This window comes from Dermochelys coriacea, chromosome 6 (genome assembly GCF_009764565.3).
Source record: "Dermochelys coriacea isolate rDerCor1 chromosome 6, rDerCor1.pri.v4, whole genome shotgun sequence".
NCBI lineage: Eukaryota > Metazoa > Chordata > Testudines > Dermochelyidae > Dermochelys > Dermochelys coriacea.
The window spans coordinates 20,560,626-20,582,257 of record NC_050073.1 but is presented as its reverse complement, the minus strand read 5'-3'; the positions used below and the strand labels follow the sequence as shown (position 1 = coordinate 20,582,257).

The window sequence follows — 21,632 nt, the reverse complement described above, 5'->3', positions numbered from 1 at the left end:
GGTAGGGAAATGTCACCACTCTCCCCATTTTACAGTTGGGGAACTGAGGTAGAGGACGATTAAATGACTCACCTGAAGTGACACAGGAAGCTTGTAGCAAAGCCATGTATTGAACTCAGATCGCCTTTAGCATAGCCTCGCCCCTTCACCACATGATTAACCACCCTGTGGAAGTGCATAAGAGCTTACAAAAAATAACATGGCAAAGGATTCAACATGCCAAACAAAGAGTGATGTCATAGTGACGTGGGAGCTGGCAGGAGTATAGAACAACCCAGCACTTGGACATGGAAACTGTAATAAACACAACCTCTTTTCAGGGTGCTTGGTGGGCTAAAGGTAGAACCTGAGGATTCCTCCAGTGAAGGGATGAGCTATTCATAAAAACAATAATGAAAGAAGCTATGTACTCAAAAACAGTGGCTAATAAACATATGCGCAAGTGGTTCACACATGACATGCAGAGCCAGAGTCCCAGCTGATGTACATAGGCACAGCTACATTGGTTGCACTGGAGTTATGCTGATTTCAGCGGGGGATGTGACCCCTGAAACAGACACAGATACAAGTAATAATAGAGACTGAGAAAGGGCTATTCAGTGAAAGAATCAAGATTGAGATGTGAGCCTGAAAACCGAGAGTGTCTTTACACAGCTGTGTACTGCCTGAAAACAGCCCAGTCAGACAGCCTGGAACAAAAGGGTTAAAAAACCTAGGGATACAGGAAGGCAATCTCACCCAAGTGTTGCATCTGCTACACCCTGTGATGAAGACATAAGCACTTCTGCATAGCTGCCAGCCCTAATAAGGCCATCTGTGCATCGGATTCTGACCTGCAATATCCTGAGACACAGAACTGGTCTGCTTCTGTGCAGCAGAGAATGCCGTGTGTCATGCCAATAGCATGACAGACTAAAAGGCTTTTACTTTGTTTCTCAAAAGGAAAATGTTTTAAAAACTCAAATAGACTCTTTTAGCAGGTCAGATGAAGAGATTAGCTACCTCAGAGTAACAGAACAATGCCTCAACTGGAGTCTAGTTCTTGTACACATTTCAGAAAAAGAGTCAATAATGATACTTAGCACTAATTATGGCACCTAGGCCTTGATCTAGCAAAGCACTCAAACATTTGCTTAACTTTAAGCATGTGGGTAGACCCATTGACTTCAAGATACTTCAGCATAATGCTTTGCTGGACAGGAAGTTTAAACCTCCAACAGCGTGGAAGGTAGGAAGAGTGTTTTTATCCCCATTTTAAAATGTTAAAAATAATTGTGGGAAATGTTAAAATCTTCACATAATGAACAGACAAATTTTCTTGGCATCTTATTAATATTCTGTGTTAGCCCCTTTGCCTGAGTAATCAACAAACTCACCATTCCTGTGTGTGTGTGTGTGTGTGCATAGTGAATGACTTGTATTCTTGGGTAGCTGTGTGTGTGTGTGTATATATATATATATATATATATTAGTCTAAATTATGACAGTTCCATTTTCAAGGGCCATGAAATGAAAGAGCTGAAAGTGACTTACAAATAGCTCTGAATCTAAAAACAGAAGGAATTGCAGGAATGACCACACATACCACCGAAAAGTAACAGAGCAGCCCAGTTGCACTCTGATTCTGAGATTATCACTGCCTTTTCATTAGTAGCCTGGCTGCGCCCAGAACCTCTCATTACTAGAGAAGTATCCTGGGATCCACCCTAAAGACTAAAAACCTCTCCCCACAACCTGGCAGCCTGCCATGCTGCACAGCCTGGGAAATGAAGTCTAACCCTTCTTGTTTGCATTGCAGAGAGGATGCCAGGCTGCAGAGATGACTATGAATCCCAGCATGCTGCGCGGGTTCTCTGAGCATGGGCACTGCCACATTCTTTTCTGCTTCCTGCCACGGGATGGGAAATATAAAAGGTGAGGCAGTGTCTTTTTTTTAAATTTGAATGCTGCTACCACTGCTGCGACAAGCTGCACTGGAGAGTGAAGGGAGCACACACTGTGAGTTTGGCTTATATGTGTCTATAGACAGCTCTTGTATGTTGTCCTGAGGGCAGTCTGTAAGAAAGATGCTTTTTCCCAAATAAGAATGAATTAGTTTCCTAGCTGGTCTCTGGGTGTGTGTATGTGTTTGTGCGTGCAGGGGTGCTGGAACTAGCAGTGCTGGGGGTGCGGTAGCACCCCCTGGCTTGAAGTAGTTTCCATCATATACAGGGCGGGGGTTTACAGCTTTGTTGAATGCCTTTCATCACCCCTGCTATAAAAATTGTTCCAGTGCCCCTGTGTGCGTGTAGTAGGACAGGAACATGGAAATTAACCAAACTTGGTTTTATACAGGAGAACAATCAGACCAAGGATGGTAGGGGGAGCAGAGGCAAAGTCCAGCATCACTTCCAAGAACAAAGTAACATCAGAGACACCAAGGGTATGCCTACAGTGCAGCTGCTGCAGGGGTACAGCTAGGGTGCTGTAGCTGTGTCACTGTGATATAGACACTTCCAACATTGATGGAAAGGATTTTACATTGACCTAGCTGTGTCTACAATGAGGGGTAGGTCGACCTAACTATGTCGTACAGGGCACAACATTTTTCACAGCCCGGGGTCCATCTAATTTTTTAAGGGTAGACTTAGCCTAACGGGCCCTGTTGTTGCTTCAGTTCAGCTGCTGGAAGGGGAACATGGATCTGTTTCTTCTGGTTCATTTCTCTTTCCTTTTCAGCTGATGTGGTTAGATGCAAGTTGCCTGCTTGGGTGAAGCTCTGTGGTGGGAAACCTCTCTTGCTGCTACATGTTTATAACAATATTCCTTCTACATTATAATGGAGGCTTGATTTAATTCCCCTGCAGATGCATGTGTGCGCACAGACAAATCCAACGTCTAATGGGCATCTCCCTCCAGCATTCAGCAGCCTCCCGTGCTGTTATAACATCAAAAATGGCAGCTCTTGCCTATGTGCCTTGTACCAATCCATGTTGTGCACATAAAACACTGGGTTTCAGTGGCTGTTTACATGTGTCATAGAGAACAGGATTCACCCCCTTTGGCTTCAGCCCAGGTTTCTCCTCCAAGAGCTGTGAGAGCAGGAGCTGTTTGATATACCCCTATGTACCCCATCTATTAGAGGACAGTGGTACTCATACACACAGTTCACGATCAACATGTGAGCCAACCCAATGGGTTATGTGCACCATCCAGCACCTACAGTACCTGAGAGAATGTACCATTCTGGTTAAGCTAGAGCAGTGGTTCTCAATGATGGGTACTTGTACCCCTGGGGGGGGTACGCAGAGGTCTTCCAGGGGGTACATCAACTCGTCTAGACATTTGCCTAGTTTTACAACAGGCTACATAAAAAGCACTATCAAAGTCAGTGCAAACTAAAATTTCATAGACAACGATTTGTTTATACTGCTCTGTATACTGTACATTGAAATGTAAGTACCATATTTATATTCCAATTGATTTATTTTATAATTCTATGGTAAATATGAGAAAGTAAGCAATTTGTCAGTAGTAGTGTGCTGTGACACTTTTGTGTTTTTATGTCTGATTTTGTGAGTTTTTGAGTGAGATGAAACTTGGGAGTACACACATAGGCACGGAAGCTAGGGGTGCAGGGCATGCTGGAGCATCCCCAGGCTCCCAGCTGCCAGCCCCACACCTGGGGTCCCGGCTGCTGCCCTGTACACCCAGGGTCTCAGCTGCCGGCCCCACACCCGGGATCCTGGTTGCCACCCCGTGCACGGGGCTTTACTCCCAGCCTCAGTTCTCGGGGCTGGACAAGGGTAAGGGGGCTGGCTTTCAGCTATTAAAAATTATTAAAAATTAAAATTAAATTAATTATTAAAAAACTATTAAAAATTTTGCAGTGCCACTGGGTACACAAGACAAATCAAACTCTTGAAAAGGGTACAGTAGTCGGGACAGGTTGAGGATCACTGAGCTAGAGACTTTTTCCTTGACCACCATTGATTGTAGACCTAAATGTATCTCATACCTGGCAAGTTATTTTCTGTGACTCACCAGAGGGAGTTATAGAGGAATTTGCACAACTAGGGTGGAGCTCAAGCACTGAGGAGTTGTGGTTTATTCACAAGCAGGTATATATAGCAACAACCCACAAACCACTTGGGTTATACAGACCACTAAATTGAAATCACAAAACTATGCCATGATCTCTGCAGTCCAGAGACACCATGTAACTAGCTGTGTATGCATGGGGACCATCCGAATTCACGAAACCACCACATTAGTCCCTTAAAATCTCCCTCTGCTTTGATATCTATAGAAACCTGTGAACGGCCAATTTAGACCCCATAATTTTCTGTGTGTAGTTGGGATTATGCTTTCCAATGTGCATCACTTTGCTTTTATCAACATTGAATTTCATCTGCCATTTTGTTGCCCAGTCACCCAGTTTTGTGAGATCTTTTTGTAGCACTTCACAGTCTTCCTGGGACTTAACTAACCTGAGTAGTTTTGTATCATCTGCAAATTTTGCCATCTCACTGTTTACCCCTTTTTCCAGATCATTTATAAATATGTTGAATAGGACTGGTCCCAGTACAGATCTCTGGGAGACACCACGATTTACCTCTCTCCATTCTGAAAATTAACCATTTATTCCAACCTTTGTTTCCTATCTTTTAACCAGTTACCAATCCATGAGAGGACTTTCCCTTTTATCCCATGACAGCTTACTTTGCTTAAGCAATTTGCAGATGATACAAAATCTGCAGATGATACAAAATTACTAAAGATAGTTAAGACCCAGGCAGACTGTGAAGAGCAACCAAGGGATCTCTCAAAACTGGGTGACTGGGCAACAAAATGGCTGATGAAATTTAATGCTGATAAATGCAAAGTAATGCACATTGGAAAACATAATCCGAACTATACATATAAAATGATGGGGTCTAAATTAGCCGTTACCACTCAAGAAAGAGATCTTGGAGTCACTGTGGATAGTTCTCTGAAAACATCCACTCAATTTGCAGTGGCAGTCAAAAAAGTAAACAGAATGCTAGGAATAATTAAGAAAGGGATAGATAATAGGACAGAAAATATCATGTTGCCGCCATATAAATCCATGGTATTCCCACATCTTAAATACTGTGTGTAGATGTGATCACCCCATCTCAAAAAAGTTATATTGCAATTGGAAAAGGTTCAGAAAAGGGTGACAAAAATTATCAGGGGTATGGAACAGCTTCTGTATGAGGAGAGATTAATAAAACTGGGACTTTTCAGCTTGGAAAGGAGACGGTTAAGGGGAGATATGATTGAGGTCTATAAAATCATGACTGGTGTAGAGAAAGTAGATAAGGAAGTGTTGTTTACTCCTTCTCATAACACAAGAACTAGGGATCACCAAATGAAATTAAGAGGCAGCAGGTTTAAAACAAACAAAACAAAGTATTTCTTCACACAACACACGCAGTCAACCTGTGGAACTCCTTGCCAGAGAATGTTGTGAAGGCCAAGACCATAACAGGGTTTAAAACAGAACTAGATAAATTCATGGAGGATAGATCCATCAATGGCTATTAGCCAGGATGGGCAGGAATGGTGTCCCTAGCCTCTGTTTGCCAGAAGCTGGGAATGAACGACCGGGGATGGATCACTTGATGATTACCTGTTCTGTTCATTCTCTCTGGGGCACCTGGCACTGGCCACTGTCAGAAGACAGGATACTGGGCTAGAGGGGTCCTTGGTCTGACCCAGTAGGGCCATTCTTATGTTAAGCACCTTTGGTGAGGGACCTTGTCAAAGGCTTTCTGAAAATCTAAGTACACAATATCCACTGGATCCCCCTTGTCCACATGCATGTTGACCCCCCTCAAAGAATTCTAGTAGATTGGTGAGGCATGGCTTCCCTTTACAAAGACCATGTTGACTCTTCCCCCAACAAATTATGTTCATCTATGTGAACAAAGAACAATTTTGTTCTTTGCTATAGTTTCAACCAATTTGCCCGGTACTGAAGTCAGGCTTACCAGCCTATAATTGCCAGGATCACCTCTGGAGCCCTTTCTAAAAAGTGGTGTCACATTAGCTATCCTCCAGTCATTGGTGCCCTTGCCCTTGACTGGGCTTGTAGGTGCTACAGTAACACAAATAACAAATACTAATGATAATAATAACAACCCTGTTTAATGAATTGGATGCAAACTGTTTTTTGGACAGCTCTATTCTGTTGCAGTACTCTCAGGTTTGGCAGGAGACCTATAAAATGAAACTCTTGCAGTGAAACATGTTTGCCCAGTGAAATCATAACAAGGTTATTGACTTTTAGAAATGAAAGTGCTGAATATTTTATGGTTGATTACAGCAAACAGTGCATCATGGAAGATCAAGTCCAGGTAGGCAGCCTAGCCCATGGAGGAGAATGAGAGTATGAGGCACCAAAATTACAACTCCCATGCGGCACCATAATGGCATTTTAGAATCAAAATATTTTGGTTTTCAGTTGAAGTATTTTGGGTTTTGGCTGAATAGTGAAATTTTTTAAGTTTTCAGTTGTTTATTTTTTTATGAAAAATTGAAATTATCTTCAGAAAGCACATGCTTCTTCAAAAAAGTCTCCAGTCAAAAACCCAATTTTGCATAAAAAATTAGTTTCATTGTAAAGTATTCGACCAGCCCTAGATAAGATCCATGGTTGAAAGACTGGCCCATTGAAGTCAATGGGAGTTTTACCAACTTATGTGCATCTATGATTTCAGTCCATGTTTTTACTGGTTTCAGAGTAGCAGCCGTGTTAGTCTGTATTCGCAAAAAGAAAAGGAGTACTTGTGGCACCTTAGAGACTAACAGATTTCCACAAATAGAGTGGAAATCTGTCAACTTCATGAAAAAACTCTCACAGAAAATTTGTTAGTCTCTAAGGTGCCACAAGTACTCCTTTTCTTTTCATGTTTTTACTGTCTGTGTTCTGTACTGGATCAGTAAATGGGTGTGATCTAATATAGATTTGCATGGTAAATGTCTGATATAGATTTGCACAGTAAATTGAAAAAAAGACTTTCAATTTAGGAAAGTACAAGGTTAACAAGCTTAATTCATTTCTACATTTCCCTGCCTACTGCACCAGCACCTTTCCTCTTACTGAGAAAGAGGCAGAAAGATCCAGGGAACCAGAACCTTTGGTTCAATATTTGTCCTGATTTATACCAGTGGAGATTGCAGGGGCTATTAATCAAAGCAGAATTTGTCTCTTAGCTGTTCAATGCATTTAACCCAATCTAGTCTCTTATATAGTACCCAACATGCCCCTGTGAGTTAGGGAAGTATTATCCCCATTTTACAGATGGCAACAGAGGCAGAAGGAGATTTAAGGGACTTCCTCAGGGTCACAACTGGAGTTTGTGGTAGAGCCAGGAACTGAAATTGGATCTCCTCCATCCAATGCCTCCATCCCAGTCTATCTCAAAATATAAAGGCTTAGCCCTAAAAACACTATGTACAGAGGCCTGAAACGCAAAGGGTCCATTTTTTATTTTCATCACAACTTCTGTTGTCTGACTATTTTTAGTGACTAGTTCTATTCTAGTGCTACTTACTGGATTTCTGAAGCTAACCAACCCTTCATAGGTATCAGATCTGGCATTGGCTGAACAGGAGCCAATGTGGATCAATTTGGTAATAATCAGATTAGACGGAAATGGTTAGATCAGACACTTATTCTTTTGTAGGCGACCCTTGCCTGCCGATAGTGGGGGAGGGTGGAATGAGGGCAGTGGCTTCTGCAGTGTTACTGAGCATGCTCAGTACAAGGTAAGCAGCAAATCGGGGGAGGTGGTGACCTTGACCCTCCCCACACCATGTCCCCTACTGCGATGCCACTTGTTGGTTAAAATTTGAAAAGAGTAAAACATCTCCTGAGTCTGAATTTTATCTAATATTGTTGTCAAAGTTGAATCATTTATTTTCCGTTGTTTGAGGTTGGAGATAGAAGATGGCAGAGGTTGAAAGCACAGTTATAAACACCAGTGTGAAACAGGTAAGAAGTTATTTGTTACACCACTTTATATTTCATTGTTCAAGCACTTATCGTCAATGTGATATTCCAAAATCCACCAACAAAGAGAAGCGAGATCTAGGGCCCTGAGCACAGGTGTGAGAGTTAGGAACTCTTGAAATCTAACTTTGATTCGAATGTTGGAGCTAAAATGTTCATGCCGATTCATAAAGAATCCCTATTTTCAGAATCCCTAAATAAAAGCAGCTTGGTTTTCAGAACTACTGAGCACCTGAAGCTCCCAATGAAATTATAAGAGCCCACGAAAGCTTATGCCCAAATACATTTGTTAGTCTCTAAGGTGCCACAAGGGCTCCTTGTTGGTTTTGGTCGTATAAAGAAAGGGTGAGACTGATTTGTTTGGAAAAGCCTGCCTTTGCAGTGGCTAAAATGAAAACTCGCAAGTGGTAGCATCCATGAAGGACACTATTGACTTTTTATTTTTCTTGTAAGCGTGGAGACAAACTGGGGTGAAACATGCCTGTGAAGGGAGGCGGGGCTGGTGATGTGCAGTGAAGCTAGTCTGTGTTGGCACGAAACCGTGGATGGTGTTGGTAAAGCATGTGTCCCCTCTTTACAGTTCTGCACAAGTAGTGGAATGAGGCTGTACTGTGTCCAGATCAGCCAAAATTATGGAGCCGTTGCCCAAAATTGTCACAGACAGACAACAGTATGCGCTATGCATGCTGCCAAGTTGGGAGTGACATGACCTCCAACCTTTGCCTGCCCTACCTTTTGTGATCTGAGGGGTTGAGAGTGAACACCATAGACCCAGGGTGCATCTCTTTCTCCCTAGGTCCCTCTCTTCCCCGGATTGTGCAGGGCCAACAGCAATCAAGTGTGTGTCATGCTATCCAATGCGCACAGCTGCCACAGTGGGATTTGAATCTCAGGCATCATGCTTTAATTCATCCTGGTCAACAAATATATGTAACAAATGAGCTGTTGGTAGAATAGATGTCCTATCCCACATCTACTCCTGCCTGGTCTGACCCCAGTGTACAGCTCTGTTCATCCAATAACTTCCACCTGAAACAAACTTTGTCCCAGCTGCTGTAATGTGTAAGATGTATACACACCATCTAGGTTCTGAATGGGGGACTCCACTAACTGGGAAAGTGCGCTATCAGTGTCCACCCATCAGCTCGCAGACAACACCCACAGGTGAGAGAAGGTGTGTAGCAACACTGTGACGCTGGTGGTGCTCTATAGATCAGCTGGACGGAAACGGTCAATCACTGTGCCTGCTCAAGTCTTGTCACTGAACAGCCCCACCTCCACAGGGATTGGCTGCCTGTGGTGGGGGGGTTGGGTCAATTGCAAGGCTCACCCAGGTAATTAGGACCCCAGGAAGTGTGCGGGAGAAGGGAGATGATGTCAAAGCCTGCAGCTCCCACTGCTCCTTTGCAGCATCCTCTCCCGATTGATCATTGCCATCTCTTTCTTTTAAATCCACCCCTCTTTTCTTTTGGGATCTCCCACGACCCACCGCAGAAAGACCCAAATGAGGCGCTGGTCATCGCTGTGACAACCAGGGCCATCTTCAACCTGGAGGAGGAGCATCAGCTGTTCCTGACAAAGGGCAAGGAAGAGTATGTGAAGTATCAGCAAGTCAATGAGGATAAGCCCTTGGAGCAAGGTACAGCCTTCGCTTTCATTCAGGTGAGACGCCAGCAATGGCCCCCACTTCCTTCAAGCCTTGTGCTTTTGGCTGGGGCATCTCTCCCTGACGTAAGCAAAGAGTTGTGCCTCACTCATGGTGAGGTATGCTTTCATCCAGGTGAGATGCTTTGGCCCAGATTTAATAATTTTATTAAGATAATGTTGAAGAAAAAAGAAAACGGTACACAGTTTAGGCATAGAAGTTTCTGGTTATCAGGAAATAAGGTGCAGATTATCAAGGGGTGCGAAATTCAGTTTAGGAGCAGGTGGCATAAGGAATACATAATCTGCAATCTCCCCGATTGGGGGTAAAAGTTTAACGGGTACAGATATTGAGATATGTCCATATAATGGTTATATTCAGGTGTGGAGTATAATGAGTGAATACCATGATGAGGATGGATCTACCCTCATTTGGTGGGATTTAATGTTCAGTGAGTTTATGGTTCCAGTTCATATGGTCCAATGAAAAAAGTCTCTCAGTCCCTTTCCCATGGTTGATGCATGATGTTGTACTGGCTCACACCTCCTGGTACTGTTGGTGGCCGGTGATGTGTTCAATGTAGATGTCCCTGGACCATCGGATTGTGTCCGAGACCATGAGATGCTGCATGAGCCGTGCGTACTGTCGACCAATCCTGCAGGTCTGCAGCATACGTTCGTTGCAGGGCTCCGACAATCAGGGCATCTATCTGCACCTCGTAGCCCTTCGTTCTCAGGGTGTCAGCCAGGGGGGCGTATTTCCAGCTTACGAGCTCGGGATTCGCGGAAGGCCGGGGTCCTGTTCTCGAAGGAGACTGTGATGTCGATGAGGATGATCTTTTTCTGTTCCTCGTCAGTAACTACCACGTCAGGTCACAACTGACTGTCCGTCCCGGGGATGGTGTAGTTCATGGCGACCTCCCCCAGGCACGGTGCGATGGCTTTCACCAAGCGGTTCTGGATGGCGTTGTGGCGCAGCTGCCAGGCTCTGGAGTGGGGCTTGCAGCTGCACTGGATGTGAGGCAGGGTCTCGTTGGAGTAGCCGCACTTCCTGCAACGCTTGTCTTGGTTCCCGTGGTGGACGGCTCCGTTGAGCGGGACGCAGTTGAGCTGGGCGCAGTGGACGAACTGTCCGTCGGCGAAATGGGTGAAGCTGCCCCCGGCGAGGAAGTGGTTGCTGGCGTCCCACTTGCTGGTCAGTTCGAAGACTTTACCCTGGTCTGGTTTACGCTTCAGGGTTTCCATGTACAGCGAGTGGATGGCTGCCTTCAGGGTCCTCTCCAGCATGCCCCTGGTGCTCGGGGTGACGATGGTGTTGTCGTCGGACCTGATCTGCGGTACCAGGACTCCCAGTTCCTGGCTCTCCTTGTACCACTCCCAGCGGCAGCCGATGCGCTTGCCCAGGCGACGCGTGGCATTGCGAGTGCGGGACCACAGTGAAGCAATGTCGCCACCATCCCGTCCAAATTCGCCATCCAGAGAACCGCTCAGGAATCTGGCGCTGTCTTGGTTGGAGGGGGCTCTGTTGATCCGCTTCTTTGTTGCATCATGGAGGGCATTTGCTGCGATGTTCTTTACGATGGCATCGGGACATGTCAGCAGGCGGAAGGCGTGGGTGATCACCACGATATCACACAGGTCACCCATGCAGGCGACGTTGGCACCGCCATGCCTGTGGGCGATATAGACCAGCTCGTTGCTGGCTCTCTGGGGAAGGAACAGCCACTTCTTCACCAGCTGCCAGACGATCTTGTCTGCCTTGTTGAGGGGTACCTTCGCCACAGCAGATCCTACCTTTGAGGGTCTGGGCTTTTGCCCGTAGCCAGGTGAGAATTGGCTTTTGTGAGGTCAAGATGCTTCCAGCCTTATCTCTTATCAGTATAAGGTGTGGTCTTTGCTGCAGTCAAGGTGAGGTGCTTCCTCAGACATGCATAGGAGTGTGACTCTTGGCCCTTATTTGGAACAATGAAATATACACGTGAGTTGTGTGTTGTTCTGTTTTGTGAAGGGATACATTGCGGACACATAAACCATCAGGCACCATTCCAAAACTGACAGTGGTCAAATTGGATGGCACCACATCACTATGGTATTTTAAAAAATCATTTAGTGTTTAAAGCATAAATGCCAGCCTTCCTGCCATACCCAGGATGGCAGACAGACTGTGAGGAATCAAGGAAAACTATGGACTTCATATGACACTAGTTTCCTCATCACAACCATCCTATAACCTTACCTTAGAAGGTTAGAGTCAGAGCAAAATCAGCACCATGAAGTGACTTCTTGAGCAAGGACGTAATAGCAGCAATTTGGAGGGAAGATGACACCAGCAGAGGTTGGTGACATCTGAAAGTGGGTAGGCAAGTTGAATTATATATACTTAGTGCATATATAATGGACTATGTATAATAGACAAAATAGGCTAAATTCAGGCCAGACATATGTCAATGGAAAAGGATGTGGCCCTGAATAAGGAATCTGGGGAGCTGTAGGCCACACAGCAATGCATGCTGGGAAAAGAGTAAGGATAGAAGGAGGTCCCTTTTTCATCAATGTGAGATACACTGGGGAGAGAATAAGACTTGCTGTTTGTCTCCCTGCTAGGAGAAAGAGAGACACTAGGAGAAGGGCAAGAGCTCCAGGTCTCTCTGGTCAAAGGGCCTGGGAAGAAGCCCAAGATGAGACAGCCAGATGGGGCGAATCACTCCAACGAGGGGGTGCCTGTTGCAGAGTGAAGGAAGTGGCATGAAAGGGGAAGTGAAGCGGTGCCAGAGTTGGTGGTCGGACCTGACACCGGCTTCTCTGTCGAGGGCCTGAAGGTTGGAGCTTGCAGAAGAGAGGGCAGGAACTCCACTGAGTCAGACGGAGCAGCAAAGCAGGGGGCATTGCAGTTGACCCCGAGGGAGGAGAGGAGACTCACAGACCCTCAGGGGAGGGTTGTGATCCAAGGAATGAAACTGGGAGCAGTGTTGGACTCTCATTTACCCCAGTGGAGTGGAGTGCTTTGGGTTAGCCAGAGGCTTAAAGTACAAAAACCAAATTACTGAGAGGGTAATGGCAACCAATAGGTCACGGTTAAATTTGGCCTCTTCTGGTTTAAGCCCAGGGGTGTTGGCGGTGGAAAGGCTGCAATCTCCTCTCTGCATCCAGGTGCCCTGCATGGAGGGGACACTGCTAGAACAATCACTAATGTTAGCCGATCCACCGCAGGACTCCTGTAATGCCCTAGGGCAAGTTAAAGCCATCCCCTCCACAACAGAATTCCTGAGGGGAAAGTACATGGCAATGCTTTTGTCTGCCTTTCCTTGAGTGAGTCCCCATTGGGTGCAGAGGGCCACTGTCATCTACATTTCTCTACACCAACAAGAGCGATTCTGTCTCCTGGATGCAGGGGAGAAGTGCTGGAAATTGTGTGGCAGCAGATTGTGGGTACGTTTGTAAGTATACAACTCAGAGAACAGCCCTTTATAAAACAGTGTCATGTCTCCGGCTGCTTCATCCAGGCCATGCAGTTTGTGAATGAGAAACTCCTGGAGAGAAACCCAGAGGAGAAGGGCCTCTTTGATGTCATCATCCTCTCCAACAACAGCCCAGAGAGTGGCATGCGCATCATCAACAGTGCTAAGCAACATGGTAAGGAGATCCCACCTCTCATTTGAAGTCAGCCCACATTCAGTGAATGGGGGAAAACTGTCATCTGGTCCTCCAGAGACTGCTGTGAAATAGATGAGGTAGGTCCAGGGGGGATACACGCCCGTCTGGGGACAGGTGGTATCAAAGAGGAAGGACACAGGCTATGTGTGGGATGGTAGCACAAAAAGGGGATGAAGTGAAGGGGATGTTGTGGGAAATGGCTGGCATCCTGAGAAGGATGTTGCATGAATGTGGGAGATAGGGAGTGAAGATTTAACGTTGTGAGGGACCTTGTGCTGAGGTGGGGAGGAAAGATAATGGTGGCTGTGCTGAGGGTCACTGCATGAGTGGAAGGCAGCAGGAAAGGGGTATTGCCCTGATATCTGGAGCAGCTATTGTCCTGACAGGGTCATGACATCAGTTGCACAAAGGGACATTGCATTAGGGTGTGTCGGCCATGGCAGGAGATGTAGGGAGCGCTGTGTCAGTGTGTGGGCTGGAGCACAAGGCAGGCTGGAAATAGAAATTAAAGATCTTTTTTGCAGGGTGATCTTGGGCAAATCATTTCCCTGCTCGGTGCCTTGGCTTTCCCCCCAAGTGGGGATAATGATATTGACCTCATTTGTAAAACACATTGAGATCCACGGATGAGAAGCACTGTGTAAGAGCTAGGTATTCATTTGATTTCATTTACTTTTTCTGATATTAAGGTTTGGAGATTTCCAAGTTTTGCTTTGTCAGTGATGAAGATTCCACCCAATACTTGAAATCCCATAATGTCAAGCTCTTCCTCTCGGCCGACAGGACGGACGTGTGCAATGCACTGCAACGAGGTGTGCTTTCTTCTTCTCCTCCTGCACCCAGCCTGGGATTTCATTCTAACACCTGGGCCCTACACCACTTCCCCCCAGCTCCCCTAAGATGAAGTTACTTCAAGACTTGCTTTTTCAGAGGAGTTTATTACTCGATTCAGAGAAGTGGTTCTGGGCTCGACCTTGACACATTAGGTCTCAGCCTAGAAACAATTCGTTTCTGAACAGTTCTGAACAGTCCTAACAGTTCAGCAGTGTCTAGAAGTCACACATAACCATCTTGTAACTGTTTGGTGGTGCATGTCAGATGAACTAGCAGATCTCCAGTGCAACTGGGCAAGTAACTCATAATTCATCTGTTGCTGAAGAGTTTAGTCTCTTTCTGTTTACCAGATACCCACAAACAGACCATGCGTTTTCTCAGATGTATTCATTATTCTAAATTATACATCAAATAGTGTGTGTGAATAATTGTTGCTCATGAATTCAGTCACAAGTTGGTTGTTACGAGCATCCAGTATTGTAGATTCAAGCTGTTCCTGCTCCCGGGTTGAATGAGTCACTGTTAGAATCAGGTTTGTAGAGCGCTATGATTATAAATTGGAAATTTGCTTTCTGTGATTCACTTAAAATTAAGCATATGCTGAAGTGCTTTCCTGAATGGGGATGGACATAAGCATGCGCTTAACCTCAGTCAGGGTGTAGGAGTCTTTCCAATGACTTTCAGGGGGATCAGGCCCAGAGTCTCTTTTCATGAACAATGCTGGTTTGACTGGGACCTTGCCCAGCTGTCGAGGTTCCTTCTTTCAGGCAAACAACACAATCCACAAGCAACTTACGTCTGAACAAGAAATCTTTTCTCTGCGGTGAAGTAAAACCCTAAAGCTGCCTGATTGAGTAACATTCCTTGTTTAAAACCCATTTCCTGGCTATAATACCAGTATGTGAGAGCAGGCAGAGAACCCCTTTTCTCCAGTGCAGGAAGAGGGCCAGCATTAAGACAGGTGCATAGAAGAATATAGTGGAGGTGCCAGCCAGTTTCACCAGCTGCACCAAGGGAGCATATCTGGGTTTGGCAGGATAGTATAAGTGCAGGCAGGAGAGTGCTGGGTGTACTTGGTGCATAGGGGCAGCAAGCCATGCTCCCCACAGCACCTACGGAGGTGTCTCCAGACAGTGACATCTGACCATTGCCTCTCCTTCCCACCCCCAGAATGGCTCTGCCTCTGCAGATGTCTAGTAGAGCCCTATTTAGAGCTCTATCGTCTGTTTTCACTTGGGGAACCGGAAGCTGCGAGGGCCTGATCCCAAGCCCATTGAAGTCAGGGGCAATCTTTCCCTGGATGTCAGTAGGCATTGGACGAGGTTGTAACAATTTCCTGGAAGAAGCTGTGCCTATGCTGACTGCTCCCCAACCTGCCCTCCCTTGCATGCAAGCGCAAAGGTGAGCAGCATCACCAGGCAGCCAGGACTCATACTCTGGGGCCCTCACCGGAGCATGGACACAGTCTCTCTGGTTCCCATTCTCAGCTGGGCAGTGACGCTTCTTTCTGTCCCACAGGAGTGTCAGCGGCTCTCATCTTCCAGCAGGAGGTGCAGGCCCCCTGCACCCAACTGCGAGTGGTGTTTGACGGGGATGCCGTGCTCTTCTCGGATGAGACAGACCGGGTTTTTCGAGAGAAGGGGCTGTCGGGGGCTCTGGAGTATGAGAGGGCAATGGAAGCCATGCCCATGGGAGAGGTATGTTTGCTTGCCCGGCCTTAATGGGCTTCCCAGTCCCTACACTTGCTTCCAACCTGCTCAGTCTGGTTGTGTTACACTCACCCACAGTGACCAGTGAGTGAGCCCTCCTGCTAGGGTTTCACCAATAACCCCTTGTAGCAGAATATGTACAAACATTCATGGGTGACCTCTGGCCTATGCATTGACTGCTTTGGCCTGATCCAACACCCCGCTGAAGGCACTGGAGAGTCCCCCATTGGTTGCAGTGAATGCTGTAACAGACCATAGGTCTCTTCTCCTGTAGATGAGGTTTGTGACGTTGGCCCTGCACTGCAATCAGATGGGACGCCTGTGAATATTTGCTCTATTTCTAACCCTCTTCCCAGTCTGCAAACCTTTATTAGCAAATTCACTGTCATTTGTCACAATCAACTGGTCCTACTTTTGTGGTGCTGCTTGTTGGAACATGTCCATCTGTGCACTTGGGACTGAGATAAGGCCACAACATTCACTTCTGCCCTACTTGGGGTTTACATCAAGTCTTCAAAAGTGAAGGGCTAGAGCACTAACCCACTGTGCTACTACACAGTTCACCCTATGGCACAGTTCACAGACCACTGGTGCTCTGCCGACCACTTGCCGGAGGAGAGCTGACTGGTGGCACAGTGCTGGCTCCCTCTTGTTTCTAGCTGCTAAGTTGCATTAAAAGACAGGTACATGCTATTTGGCTTTATGACAGGTTTATGCTATTCAAAGCATAAACTGCTTTCCTAAAGTCACGTTTCCATGTAAGAAATTGCTGTCATTGCCTCAGGGATGTTTTATGATTGATGAGTGGGGAAGTGTCCACGAGACCATCCCTCTCGTAAATTGTGGTCCAGGCACTGGAAAAGTTCAAGATCTGCAGCTGTAAGGAATCTATATTCCTAGCCTCTATGAGAAATTGCTTGATCTTCCTTGATCTCTCTTTTCTGGCTATTTTTGTGCAAAGGTGAAATTAACCCCTCCTCATGTACTCCCAACCTCTTATCTCTGTGTGGTTTCCAGGGTCCACTGAAGGCATTTGCCATGCATCTTGGGAAAATGCGTAAGAAGTTCAGCCAGGAGAATTCCCCTATTCGCATCTACTTGGTGACTGCCCGCAGCGGCCGTGATATGGGCCTCCGTGCTATCAAGACCCTCCGGGAATGGGGGCTGGCGATTGACGAAGCCTTCTTCATGGATGGGGCTCCCAAGGGCCCTCTCCTCTCCCAGATCCAACCCCACATCTTCTTTGACGATGGCCTTCATAACATCCAGGGGGCTCAGGATATTGGCATACCTTCTGCCTTGGTCCCCTGTAACTGCTGATGGGCAGGGATGAAAGGGCAAAGGTCATCCAAGGATCAGGCCTCCCAAAATGCAATGGGAGAACACCAGGACAAAGCTTCTGCCAGAGGGGATAAGGGAGGATTTCTAAACCTGTGCTAAGCAAGCTTGAGGCAGAGGGAGAGAAGATGCTGTGTGCTGATGTGGTGCTGGATCTGTTGCTCTTGGGTCCCTCTCTTAGTTCCAAAGACAAGGTCCATCTGACTTGGGGATGTGGCAACAGAAGCCAAAAATCCATAGGAAGGACGCTTGAAAAGTAACCATTACGCCCATCTCTTGATCTGCCTTAGCCATCTCTTCAATGACTGCAACCCTTCCAGCCACTAGGGCTAATGTGCTCCACTACTCATGTCATACGAGCACTGAAACCACAGCTCTAGCGATGAGACCATGTGAGCTGAAGACAGCATGTCACTGTCGTAAGAGGCAGGCAGTGTAAGCTCGGGCTGCACTCAGACATGGGGGTTGGTCTTTGGTGCTTTGGGCCAGTACTGCTATTCAAATGCCAAGATGCCCTCTAAACGCTGTATTTGTTGGGGATTGTGCTTTTTCAAAGGAAACTATTTTTTTTAGTGTGTATGTTTTATATAATATGGGGCCAAATCCTGAGAGGTGCTGAGCAGCTAGTGAGCACTTGCATCTTCCGCTGACTTCAGCAAGAGTTCCAGATGCTCAGCACCTCCCAGGATTTGAGTGCCAGGGACCAGGAAATCTGTCTTCTCATAGTTTCTAGTTTGTAGGTATACCTTACATTGGGCCTGATTCTGATCTCCCATTTGGTATAAATCAGGAGTAACTCCACAAAATCAGTGGAATTATACCAGAGTAAGTGAAATCAGAATCCAGTCCATAATATCTAGTAGTTAATTTAATGTCAACCTCTCTCTCTCTTCTACATCTCTTTTCTGCTCAGTTCTCTCTTTTCCTGCCAGCCACACAGCCTCTCTGCCGCTCTCTCCTCTAAATGGCACAGAAAGATCAAGTCACTGTCAATTTATAATGCACAACACTGCAAAGCTGCTTTTCTTGCAGTATCTCAAGTATGTTTGTGCTGAGAATAGGGTAAGAATGGCAAGCCCCACAGTATATCTGGTCATTCACACTTAGGATCCAAGACAAATCATTTCAGTGTTATTTTCCTGTAATAATTTTTTTAAAGAACTAAGTCTGGGTTGGTTACATCTGCACACAAATATGATGCAAAGCCCTCGTATAGACGTAATATAATAGGATACTAGGGTTATATCCTCTGTGTGTGTGTGTTTGTATGTGTGTGTATGTTTATTTACATAGATATAGATAGATATAAATTATGGGTCAGTTTCTCAGTTGGTGTAAATCTGTGGTAGCTCCTTTGACTCAAGGAGCTATGCCAACTTATCTGAGAATCTGATCAGTTCCCGTGTGCTCTTGCCAGCAGCAGCGCTTCTATTTTAGTGCTTGAATCTCAGCAAACTATTCAAAAGGGGTAGGAAGATTCAAAAATAACAGCAGAGTATTGGGGTAGGAGAGGGCTTAGCTGAGTGCCTTATTGTAAGCACGCTGCGTTACACATTCCTTGTTTCTTCTGGAATAAGTGGCCATTAGCTTTTGTTCTTGCTGGCTGTAACAGGGGCAGCTGATTACACTGGGGCATTGTTCTTGCTGGCGCTGGTGCATCTGAAGCCTGTTCTGAGTGGTTTTGGATATTTTGGGTTGTTTACTGGGCACGAAGCAGTAGGATGGAGCCTAATTTATATTTACTAACCTGCAGTTTCTTTCCAAGTGCTGAACTTCAGCCATTTGTGTATGCACACATTCACCACCAGTGGCCACTATGCTGCTCCTTACTGAAACAGGTTTCAGAGTAGCAGCCATGTTAGTCTGTATTCGCAAAAAGAAAAGGAGTACTTGTGGCACCTTAGAGACTAACAAATTTATTTGAGCATAAGCTTTTGTGAGCTACAGCTCACTTCATCAGATGCATCAGATGATGAAGTGAGCTGTAGCATTCAGAGGATGCATCCGATGAAGTGAGCTGTAGCTCACGAAAGCTTATGCTCAAATAAATTTGTTAGTCTCTAAGGTGCCACAAGTACTCCTCTTCTTACTGAAACAGGCATGGTGGCCAATTGATCCCATTGCTGCTGTGGCATGCGGCCAGCTCACAAAATCAGGGCAAACGGAACTTAGATTTTTGCTTCAAGGGGGCTTTTACAAGCAGTGGGTGAAAAACAATGTTTAATTGACAAAATACGAGAAAAATATCATACTGCCTCTATATAAATCCACAGTACGCCGACATATTGAATAGTGCATGCAGATTTGGTCACTACATCTCAAAAAAGATACATTGGATTTGGAAAAGGTACAGAAAAGGGCAACAGAAATAATTAAGGGTATGAACACCTTCTGTCTGAGGAGAGATTGAAAAGACTGGGATTTTTCAGCTTGGAAAAGAGATGACTAAAGGGGCATATGAAAGAAGTCTATAAAATCATGAATGGTGTGGAAAAATTGAATAAGGAAGTGTTATTTACTCCTTCACATAACACAAGAACTAGGGGTCACCCAATGAAATTAATAGGCAGCAGATTTAAAACCAAAAAAAAAGTATTTCTTCACAGTCAACCTGTGGAACTCTTTTCCAGGGGATGTCGTGAAGGCCAAAACTATAGCAGGGTTCCAGTAAGAACTAGATACGTTCCTGGAGGATAGGTCCAGCAATGGCTATTAGCCAGGGTGGGCAGAGATCCAACACCCTGTTCTGCATGTCCTTTGCCTCTGTTTGCCAGAAGCTGGGAGTGGGCAACAGGGCAACTAGATGATTGCCTGTTCTGTTCATTCCCTCTGGAGCACTTGGCATTGGTCTCTGTCAGAAGATAGGATACTGGGTTAGCTGGACCTTTGGTCTCACCCAGTGTAGCCATTCTCATGTTCTTATACAGAACCCAGATGTATCTGCTCCCCACTGTAACCCACTAGACCCCACTCTCCTCCAAGAGCTGGGATAGAACCCAGGAGTCCTGATGGGGTCTCTCTTCACAGAGTTAGTAATAAAGTCAGAATATACATTAAATTTTAAACCTAACCAGTGTTCCTTAAGTGACTTACCACAAGATGTCAGAACACGTTGTTGTTAGAGCTGAGTGGGTCTAATATTTATTTAATTTTCTTTCTTTTATATAGGAATTAGGTACAGAGCTCCTGTCAGCTAATTGCTGTTATCTGCCAAAAAACTAGAGTTTTCAAGTGCCTAAGTATCCCCAGGATTCATGGTTAATAAATAAATGTATTTATTTATAAATAAATATATACGGTCAAATAAATTTGTTAGTCTCTAAGGTGCCACAAGTACTCCTCTTCTTACTAAAGAGACTAGAGACTAACAAATTTATTTGAGCATAAGCTTTCGTGAGCTACAGCTCACTTCATCGGATGCATCCTCTGAATGCTACAGCTCACTTCATCATCTGATGCATCCGATGAAGTGAGCTGTAGCTCACAAAAGCTTATGCTCAAATAAATTTGTTAGTCTCTAAGGTGCCACAAGTCCTCCTTTTCTTTTTGCGAATACAGACTAACATGGCTGCAACTCTGAAACCTGTCATAAATATAAAGGGAAGGGTAACCACCTTTCTGTATACAGTGCTATAAAATCCCTCCTGGCCAGAGGCAAAGTCCTTTTACCTGTAAAGAGTTAAGCTCAGGTAACCTGGCTGGCACATGACCCAAAATGACTAATGAGGAGACAAGATACTTTCAAATCTGGAGGGGGGAAAAAGGGTTTTGTCTGTCTGTGTGATACCTTTGCCAGGAATGGATCAAGGATGCAAGCCCTCCAACTCCTGTAAAGTTAGTAAGTAATCTAGTTAGAAAATGCATTAGGTTTTCTTTGTTTTGGCTTGTGAAATTTGCTGTGCTGGAGGAAATGTGTATTCCTGTTTTTGTGTCTTTTTGTAACTTAAGGTTTTGCCTAGAGGGATTCTCTATGTTTTGACTCTGACTGCCTGTAAGATTATCTTCCATTCTAATCTTACAGAGTTGTTCTCTTATCTTTTTTTGTTCTTCTAATAAAGTTCTGTTTTTTAAGAATCTGATTGGGTTTTTTGAGTGTTAAAAATTCAAGGCTGGTCTGTGCTCATCTTGTTTATTCTCAAGCCTTCCCAGGAAAGGGGTTGTAAGAGCTTGGGGGGATATTTTGGGGAAATAGGAACTCCAAGTGGTCCTTTCCCTGTTCTTTGTCTAAATCACTAGGTGGTGACAGCATGCTGTTCAAAGACAAAGCAAAGTTTGTGCCTTGGGAAAGTTTTTAACCTAAGCTGGTAAAAATAAGCTTAAAGGGTCTTACATGTGGGTCCCCACATCTGTACCCTAGAGTTCAGAGTGGGGAAGGAACCTTAACAGATGGCTAAAGCAATTGTATTCTTCAGCTTGCCACTCCTGTAGTAGAC

The 21,632-nt window shown here is 45.3% G+C and overlaps 1 protein-coding gene across 5 annotated transcripts; it reads left to right on the top strand.

The window, feature by feature from the left end:
• The first annotated feature begins 1,821 nt into the window (after positions 1-1,821).
• Positions 1,822-19,721, top strand: LOC119858043 (cytosolic 5'-nucleotidase 1A-like). Of its 5 annotated transcripts, none has more exons than XR_006282420.1 (8): positions 1,822-1,914; positions 7,944-8,002; positions 9,515-9,682; positions 13,168-13,297; positions 14,008-14,130; positions 15,671-15,849; positions 16,879-19,037; positions 19,298-19,721. XR_006282420.1 is itself a non-coding variant. In XM_038407870.2 (7 exons), the coding sequence occupies exons 2-7, from the start codon at positions 7,958-7,960 to the stop codon at positions 17,179-17,181; spliced, it is 948 nt and encodes a 315-aa protein (XP_038263798.1). In that variant the 5' UTR covers positions 1,849-1,998; positions 7,944-7,957; the 3' UTR covers positions 17,182-19,155. The 5 variants fall into 5 exon arrangements, 1 of the variants encoding a protein (XP_038263798.1); XR_006282419.1 differs by having other exon boundaries at positions 1,849-1,998; XR_006282421.1 differs by having other exon boundaries at positions 1,875-2,011.
• The last annotated feature ends 1,911 nt before the right edge of the window (positions 19,722-21,632 follow it).